At 36.2% G+C, this 10,206-nt stretch overlaps 1 protein-coding gene across 1 annotated transcript in view; it reads left to right on the plus strand.

Annotated features, from left to right (window-relative positions):
- RNF180 (ring finger protein 180) overlaps positions 1-10,206 on the plus strand; it is a 282,916-nt gene that overhangs the window by 39,441 nt on the left and 233,269 nt on the right. The window contains exon 2 of the mRNA XM_006899361.1: positions 9,445-9,540. Coding sequence (XP_006899423.1) covers positions 9,445-9,540 — 96 coding nt within the window. The remainder of the gene's footprint in view (positions 1-9,444; positions 9,541-10,206) is intronic.

Genomic DNA, 10,206 nt, shown 5'->3' on the forward strand with positions numbered 1-10,206 from the left:
TTTCCAAAAAATAGCCCTTTCTAGCAACAATTCCAGAGTATGAGATGAAGCTTTTCCATCCTTGCTTCCAAGGAATACTCTGGCCACACCTTTTACAAGACATATCTTTACATTCTTTAGGCGGCTCATGGATATTAAGTACAGTTCTCCAGCACCACAACCCAAAGGCATCATTTCTCTGTTATCCTTATTTACTTTTCATTTTTTACATGCATACAAAGTTATTGAAAAGATCATGGCTTGAGTTTGGCACACCTTGGTCTTCAAACACACATTATGGCTTTTCAGTATTTTAGAGAGGTACTTGACTGTGGAGTTTCCCACTACAGTATGTCTTCTGATCTCGCAACTGCTTATGTCAACTATATTGATTATGGATGAAAGTAAGATGAAGTTGTTGACAGTTTAAATATTTTCTCCTTCGTCGTGATGTTCCCTTGCAATCCAGTGGTGAGAATTTTTTGGGTGTTTTGATCATGAGATGCAAACCATATAGAAAGCACTGTCCAAAGCAGTAATATCTTCCTTATCTCCCAACTGCTGGTATCATGGGGTTGATGGTGGATCCAAGTAAGATGAAATCATTGATAGTTTTAATCCTTTAGCCATCTCTCATGATGTTGTCTAATGTATGCCTGATCCAAGCCTTAATATTTTCAGTTGTATCTTATACATGTAAAAGTTGAACAACAAATAAAAAACTTAAGAAATATTAATGCCTTTGAATTGTGGTCTTGGTGAAGAGCATTCAATGAACAGACAAATCAGTCTTGAAGAAATTACATTCAGAGTGCTCCTCAGAGGCAAGAATGGTGAAACTTCATCTCACTCACTTGGGGCATATTTTCAGGAGCAATCAATCCTTAGAGAGATAGCATGCTGAGAATATTTGAGGCTTGGTGAAAGGGAGGAAAACCTTCAGTGAGATTGGTTTATATACTGACTGTGACAGTGGGCTTGAGCTTGAGAGAGGTCATGAAGATAGTACAGATAGAGAAAAATTCAGATCTGTTGTTCATGGGGTTGCTATGATTTGTATGCAACTTTAATATAACACCTAACAACAACAGTAACAAGAAGCCCTTGCATGGGTGAGCCCATAGGTTTTGTTCTTGGCCATGATTAAGTTTATTTATTTTCTACTTACTTCCACTAATGTATGTTGGATTGTTAGATGTAGTTTTTTTACATATTCTATGTCTTGATTTGTGATTTTTCCCAAGTGTTTAGTTGACTAATGTTTTCTCCTATAGAAATTAATTTGCTTTTAAGCCTACAAAATAAAACTTTTGCTTCAGATATAATTTTTATCTATAGTTGTACCATTTGATATTATTTTAATGATTCATTTTCTTTTCATCATGTACCATCTTTTGTTGTAATACTTGACCATACTTAAAATAAATAGCTCTGGTGGCCTAGTGGTAGAGAAGCTGTGCTGCAATCCTGAAGGCACATGATTCAAATCCACCAACTGCTCCACAGGACTGACTGGTTTAAGGGTTTTATCTAAAAATCTTATTGCTATATTTTATAGATATATTCCTATAAAAATATTTTGTCAATTTTTTCCCAGCCATCATTCACATTAGTTTGCTTCATACATGTCTAATAACTTTTATTTTAGTTGAAACATTGAAGTTTTACATTATTGAGCTTCTGCATATTTGTCTCCCTTTATAGAATGTAAAATTTTATCAGACATTTAAACTACTTATGATTTAACCACATTCCCTGGAAGTTTTGACTAGGTTAGTTTTTAGTAGCCAGTGCAAGTTGCTATCTTTATAGAGAAATTCCAGGGAACTGCAATGTTAAGCCAAAGGGGATGTCTTCCTGGAGCTCCCCAGGAGAAAGATAAAAAATTTTATACCATGTAACTTACAAGTTTCCAAAAATTTTCTGAAGGGTTTTCTATGGCTTGGCTCTGACTTGCTGGCAGTGAGAACTTCAACCAGGTCCTTGTGGAATTTCTTCTAAGTGATTGAAACAAATGGGTGAAGATCTGTGTGCTCTGGATGGCTGGATGTGAACATCTTCCTACCCTTATTGTTAGCCTTGTGTTAATTTTTCTGTTGTTAATTATCATTGTATTAGTTCAGACTCAGTTGTTAGATGCCATATTCAGCCATGACTATACTATATAATAACACTATGAACAACATATCTGAATCCTTTCCTATGCTGTGCCATCTTCATCATCCCTGATATATTAGTTCCCATTGCTACAATCAGTGTGTCCATATAGTTGAATGTCTTCCTCTCTGCCTTTGAGTTGTGAGATTGAAAATAGTACTGAATATTTTATGGATGCCAAAAGAAACAAATATGGCTTGGAGTAGATACAGATGGAATGCTTCTTAGAGACAAATCTTCATCTCAGCTACAATGGGCATTTTGTTAAGAAGCACATGTCCTTAGAAAGATGCTTAGAAAGATGGAGTGTTCTAACACACAGTGACCCTGTATATACAAAAGAATGAAACACTGCTAAGGCCTGCAACACCCTCATAGTGTTTGAGTACATTGTTTAGCCATCATGTCAGTCCAACTTGTTAAAAGTCTTCCTGTTGTTTTTTTTAATCACCAAATGTAAGGGCCTTCTCCACTGGCTAATTCTTCATGATAGCACATCCAAAGTATTTGGCATGAAGTGTCTCCATCCCTACTTCTAAGAAGCATTCTGGCTCTAATTCTTTCAATACAGATATATTAATTTTTCTGAAAGCAAATGGTCTGTTCAGTGTTCTACACTGCCACTATCATTCAGAGGTATCAGTTCTTCTGTAGTCTGTCTTCATTGTTTAACGTTCCTAGAATATGAGGCAATGAAAGGAGTATATGGTAGCTTGGATCAGACTTAACCTTAGCACTCCAAATAACATCGTTGTTTTTAAAACTTCAAAGAGATATTTTAGAAAATACCTTCTCAATGCAGTATGTCATATAATTTCTTGACTGTTGCTTTATAGCCTAGGAGACCTAATGGAGGACTGCTAAAAGTTAAAACTGACTCAGTGACTATGAGTTTAAGTTAAGCTTCCATAATCACTCATAATATCCAAGTAAAGCTTACTAACAGAGATATTTTCCTTATAAAATAGTCTTTATGTCTTTCTGTATGTACCTGTATTAGTATTCAACCAAAGATTTCAATCTTTATAGATTTGTTGTTCTTTTTCTGTTCTTAAGTCCTTCCTGGCCAATACAGTGTCCTATAGAAACTGTATAACCTCTATAAACTTCAATGTCTGTCTTACCAGGAAGACTGCTTCACTCTGCTTGGGTTTATCTTTTCTGCAACAAGGTTCAGAGAGTAGCTCAAGAGAGAAATCCAGAGTAAATGTTGACTAAGCATATTTTATTTTTCAATTCTCAATCATTTTATCTGTGTACTTTTTATCTAATGCTTCAAAGCAGTTATTTTTACTATATCTTGTCTAATTTTATCAGTGATAATAGTGAAAGAACACTGTGACACCATTTATTCTCTTATTGCTAGAAGCAGAAATAAACTGTATTCCTAACTTAATCCATTTTAAATATAATTTTAATCACACAAAAATGAGAATATATTTTCTAAATTGAATAATTTTACAAAAGTTATAGTTTACTTTTACTATCATTTTGTTGCTGTTTGTGCTATAAAGTCAGTTCTGATTCACAGTAACCCTGTGTGTGATAGACTGTAGCACTGCCTGTTCCCACATATTCTCGTAATCAGTGCTGTGCTTGAGCCCACTATTGCAGCCACTTTGTCAATGTATATTATTGAGTGTCCTCTTGTTTGTGTTAATATGATAAATCAGTGTGTGTTTATTTTTCTTCCACTTGCTGTTTTGTTAAATAACCAGTATATTAGAAAGCATTGTATTAGTACAAGGTACATTAGGACACATCCGTATGACATTGCACTGTTAGCCCGAAGGCCATGATTCACTTAGGGAGGCTCTTAGGGAGAAAGATAGACAGTCCCTTCCCCTGTGATTTACAGCCTCAGAAACCTTCTGGAAGGTTATCTGTGTGACATTTTCAGCTTGATGGCAATTAGTTTTATTATATTTACGAACAAATCTGCATACATATTGTAGCTATATTTTTAGTGAGAGTAGAGGTGCCTCAGGAAGTTCCTGTGGTCTAGTGGGTAAGGATGAATGATGTGAACTCAAAGGCAGAAGGTTCTAGTCTACCAGCTGTTCTGTGGGAGAAAGATGGACGGTCTCTCCCTGAGCAGTTTATAGCCTCTGAAAAATCTGTTGAAGGATCAGCTGTGAGTTGATTCAGACTTAACAGCACATAACAGCAAGAGATACCTCAACATACCATCTTCTGAATTTATTACAAATGTTTCTATGTCTTTCAGACCTTGCCAACCATCTTTCAATGTTGTCTCAAATATTATTATCGTCAAAAGATGGATTTTCACTCAATTACTGACAGTTACCACAGCACCCTTTTTTCTAGTTCCCATTCTTAGTGTGAAATGTCATTTTTGTTTTTACCTAATACGTGTTTAGATACAGTGTGCTGTTTCATAATCTCTCAGAGATATCTCACAATTTATAGTATATTGAAAGACCCTCCCAGTTTTGTTTTCTAGGTCAGCTGTTGATTTTTGAAATGGTCTTTATTGTTTCTATCATTGCATAAGAGAAGATCGATTCAAAGAGTGTGGGAATTATCGAACAGTGTCACTAATATCGCATGCAAACAAAATCCTGCTGTATATTATCCAAAAATGACTGGAACAGTACATTGACAGAGAACTACCAGAAATACAAGCTGGGTTTGGAAGACGTTGTTACATGAGAGTCATTATCACCAAGGTCATATGGACCTTGGCAGAAAGCAAAGAGTACCAGAGGAATGTCTGTCTGTTTCATTGACTATACAAAGGCATTTGACTGTGTGGATCACAACAAATTATTGCTCATCTTAAGAAGAATGGGAATCCCAGAACACTTGATTGTGCATATTATACAAAACCTATACTGGTACCAGGAAGCAGTCCTCAGAACAGAGCAAGGAAATACTGCATGGTCAAGTCAAGAATGAATGCATCAGGGACGTGTCCTGTCTCCATAACTTTTCAATCTATATACAGAACCAATCATTCAGGAGGCTGGGATTTATGAGAAGGAATGTGGCATCAGTATTGGATGAAGACTTATCAACATCTTATGCAGGTGACACAAGCTTGCTTGCTAAAATTGAGGAGGACCTGGAGCACTTGCTGCAGAGGGTCAAGGACTGCAGCCTTCAATATGGATTGAAGCTCAACATCAAGAAAACAAAGACTCTCACCACTGGGTCAATTAGCAGCATCATGATGGATGATTAAGAGATTTAGATTATTAATGGCTTTAGTTTGTTTGACTACACAATCAACACTCTTAACGCCATCAAAAAAACCAAAAACCAAAACACCAAACAAATAAACAAAAAACCAAGTTTCATTGGGAAAATCTGCTGTCAGGGACCTCTCCAGAGTCCTGAAAAGCAGTCATGTCAGTCTATAAACTAAGATGTGCCTGATCTAGGCCATCGTCTTTGCAATTACTTGCTATGAATCAGAGAGCTGGACAGTGACTAAGGATGACAGAAGAAGAATCAATGTCTTTGAGTTGTGATACTGGAGAAGAGTCTTGATCATATCATGGACCACCAAGAAAACAATAAGGTCTATCTTGCAGAAGCTGAAACCAAGTTTCTCCTTGGAGGCTAGGATTTTGAAGCTCTGTTTCTCATACTTTGGGCATGTGGGCAGGAGAGGCCAATCCTAGGAGAAGGACATCATGCTCGTAAGGGTAGAGGGACAGTAAAGGAGAGGAAGAGCCCAGATGAGATGAATTGATAAAGTAATTGGGACAATTGGTGTAGGTGTGTTGGAGTTAGTGAGACTAGCTCAGGACAGAGCAGGCTTCAGAGCTGTTGTACATAGGGGCACTATGTGTTGCAGGTGACTAGATGGCACATACAGCAGCAAACCTCATTTTTCCATCTTGAAGCAATATTTACAGCCCTAAAAGTTAATTATTTTTCTTAAATAATTAACACAGCAGGGTTCAGAGATTCTGTACTATCAAAATCTAGATAAAATAATTCTGTATATTTGCCCAAAATTCTTGACAGAGACATATATCAGGGAACAGGTAGATTGAGCCAGATAGTATTCCCAGCATTTGTTCCCCTTCATCAGCTACTCTTGACTTTGTTTTAATAATCTCCTTTTCCTTCTTAATATTTCCTTGCCTTTGCTTGACCCTCTTGTGTTGATATAAGAGGTTAGAAAAGTTGTCATTTTTAATCTGAATTAAGTTCAGGAATGATGGATATTACTTTAATGTCACTTTATCCAACCATTATTCATTTCAAGTAGACTTTCTATATACTGTTTAGATATTTTCAACCTGGTTTGTTTGTTGGGGTTTTTTTGGGTGTGTGTGTGTGTGTGTGTGTGTGTGTGTGTGTGTGTGTGTGTGTTTATTTTCAATCTGTTTTGTAGGGGTTTTAAAATATCAAAAATTGAAAACATTTGAAATCTTTGAACAATTTTTTTCCTTTGGTCTAATAAGCTTAAAACTCTGGTGATCTGGAGGGTAAGGAGTGTGCTGCCAGTACTAATCCACCACATGCCCTGCCGGGGAAATAGGAGAGTCTCCTTCTAGGTGATTTACAACCTCTGTAAACTTGGCTTGGGTAACAGCTATGAGTCCATTCTGACTCTATGACAATGAGTTATGTGTTTGGAGTGAGATTATGATCCTGAATTTGGATTAGCACAGATTATTTTTCTAGCACATGAAATACTGTTAAATACTAATTTTTGTTAGGTGCCATCAAATTGAATACGACTCATAGTGGCCCTTTGGACAGCCAACCTGAACCCTACTCTATCATGTGCTATCCTCATCATCTCTGATGCACTTGATCCCATTGCTAAATTCACTGTGCCAATCCATCTTGTTGGGGGTCGTCTTCTCATTTGCCAACCCTTCATCTTTCCAAGAATGATGTCACTTTCCAAGGAATAGCCTTACCTCACTACATGTCCAAAATATGAAAGATGAAGCTTCGTTATCTTTGCTTCCAAGGAGCACTCTGGCTATACTTTTCCCAAAGACATATATATTTCTTTTTTGGAAGTCCATGGAATATTCAGTACTCTTCTTCAGCACCACAACTTCTTGTTAGGGGCAGTTGAGTCAACTACAACTCGTAGTGACCATATGAGCCACAGATCTGAACCTTATCCTGCCCTATCTTCATGACCTCAGTTATGCTCAAGCCATTGTGATTGTCACTGCTGTCTGTTCATCTCATTCAGCATCTTGTTTTCTCTCGCATATCCTCTTGTTTTTCCAACATGATGCTAATTTAGCATGTAGTAATAGCTCAAGGTTTTCTATCCTTGAATTTATATATTATGATTAGTTTTGGCCTTAAAGGGAATTAGATTAATATAGGGTCTTTCTAGAACACCCCAATATATAAATAAATCACGTTAGAACTTTTTTGTCAAAACCTTGTCATCTTTTAACATCATAAACATATATTTTGATATAAAAGAATGATATAAAGATGTGGAAGAGACTCTTCGAGAAATTAAATTTAAAATTCTGGTTAGTCTTGGCTCCGAGTCATATCCTAAAATAAATTATTCAGTGAAAGGTTCTTGAAAAGATTCTGTGCTGCTCCATATTTATCACTGTTAATGCACATTTTAAGATGTTTTCTACTTGTTTATGTTGTAAACTTGGTAATAAGAACTAATAGTGAAACTTCATCCAGAGTTTTAAAGCATTATTGTTTGATATCAGAAGCTCTGGTGGCTTAGTAGTAAGAGTTTGTGCTGTAGTCCCAAAGGCATGCAGTGTGGTTCAAATCCACCAGCTGCTCCGCGAGAGAAGGATGGACAATCTCCTCCTGTGCGATTAACTACCTCTGAAAACCTGCTGAAGGCTCAGCTATGGATCCGTTATAACTCGATGGTAATCAACAACAACATCTTGTAGAATTAATTATGTAAAATCTAATTGTGGGAAAGCATATAGGGGGAGGAACCTTACCTTTTCTGAGTATCTTTTAAACAGCTCTATCCTTTTATTTCATAGACTGAAGTCCTGTAGACACAAAGGATCTTAGAAATTGCCTAACACTGTTTTACAGGTGAAGAAACTGAAACCCAAAGAGAAAAAATGATAGTCTTTGATCACAAAGATAATAAAGGGCCGTGTACATAAGCTCAGCCTGCCCAACAAGTAGCTGAATTGTTGGGAAAGCATATTATGTCACCATCATATTTGGTCTTATAAATATAGTTTAGAAATAAAAAAAATGTCTCTTTGATCTTTTTGTCTGTCTTAGCAAAGACTTCTCCTATTTACAATTATCTCTATCTCTGTAATTTTTTTGAGTATATTGATAATATAGCAACTTTTTTAGTCAGTTATTAAAAAACCTCAATCCACTGTCAGTAAGTAATTTTCAACACATAGCAATCGTAAAGGATAGTGTAGAACTACTTCATATAGTTTCCCAGGCGGTAAAGCTTTAAGGAAGCACACTTTCCCTTTTGTCGCCCACAGAGTGATTTTGGATTTGAAACATCAGTGCCTTAAGGGCCGGGGTGGAAGAGCACCATACAGTTTGTACAATCAGTAATTTACTGCATAGTCCTAAGTCTGGGCCTCCTTATAATGCACAGGATATCAGTTTAAAGACTAAGGTGCATCTGACTGTTGTGGTATTTTCATTGGCTGCATTTATTGCGAAAGTTGGGCAATGAATAAGAAAGACTAAAGAAGATTGAATACCTTTGGCTTCCTAAAGAGTATTGACTCTTCCACGGACCACCAAAAGAGTAAACAAATCTTTCCTGGAGGAAGTGTAGCCGAGGTGCTCTTTGGAAGCAAGGATGATGGAACTGCATCTCAGATACTTCAGCCATGTTGTCAGGTGGCACAGTCATTGAAAGTAGATGGCATACTTGGAATAGAAGAGGGTCATCAAAAGAGAGGAAGACCCTCAATGGGATGGAATGCCAAAGTAACAGTAATGGGCCTGAGCATAGCAGAGATTTTGTGAAATGTTACAGGATAAGGTAAGGTTTCACTCTGTGGTTCATAAGATTACTGTAAGACACAATCAACTCAACAATACCTAACAACAACAGAAACAGAATTTTCAATCTTATCTAAATTTAGATAAATTTGGTTATAATAAGAGTCTATCAGTTAAAAAATTTTTAAAAATCATAATTCCTGAAAAAAAATGGGTCTACTTTGGAAAGTTTCTTTTCCATATTAACTGAAGTAAGGTGAGAATGGGAGTGTATGTTTCCTTAATACTAAAATTTGTATGTTTGTGCTTAATTTAAATAAAAATCTGTGAAATTAATTCTAAACTGGTAATTAGTTAATACTGTCCATTTTGATGTAACAGGATAGACTTGATCCAACTGATGCTCAGAATGTTTGTCATGTATGGCATATGAATATTGAAGCCCTTCCAGAATGGATAAACTGCCTAATACAAAAAGTAAGTTATTTGGTTTCTGAGTAAATGTAGGAAGATAGAATCTTGAAAAACTTTTCATTCTTATTTTTAGAGTTATTTCTCCTATATGTTTTTTCCATATAATCATTCTTATCATTTTGTTTTATAGACTTATTTACCAATAATTAATATGATTGATTAATTATAATATCTAATTAACTCCTTATAGTATATTGTAATTTCCCTTCACTTACCTTACCTATCAATTCCATTTGCAACTTAAGACAATCATAAAAGGACAATTGTAATATAGGAACACTATTATGTAAAAGCTGAGCTCTGGTGGCCTAGTGGTAAGAAGCTGTGCTGCAATCCCAAGGGCACACAGTTCAAATTCACCAGTTGCTCCACAGAAGAAGGCTAGGCAATGTCCTCCTGTGCAATTACTGCCTCTGAAAACCTGCTGGAGGGTCTGCTAAAGTTGGGTTCAGACTTAACAGTACACAACGACAGCAACAAGAAGAAAAGGTTTACCTAAGTAGAATCAAACTTTGAATGTTAACAGAAGTGAGAAGGGAGGGAAAGCTACATAAAAAATTTATTTCTTGGGTTATTTTTTAAGGAGACATAGTGTAATACACTATGGTAAACAACAACAGCAGTGTAATACATATTGTGCTGCTAACCTGTAGGTCAGTAGTTTGACTC

The sequence above is a fragment of the Elephantulus edwardii genome, unplaced genomic scaffold, assembly GCF_000299155.1.
Source record: "Elephantulus edwardii isolate Elephantulus edwardi_28Jun2011 unplaced genomic scaffold, EleEdw1.0 scaffold00254, whole genome shotgun sequence".
Lineage (NCBI taxonomy): Eukaryota > Metazoa > Chordata > Mammalia > Macroscelidea > Macroscelididae > Elephantulus > Elephantulus edwardii.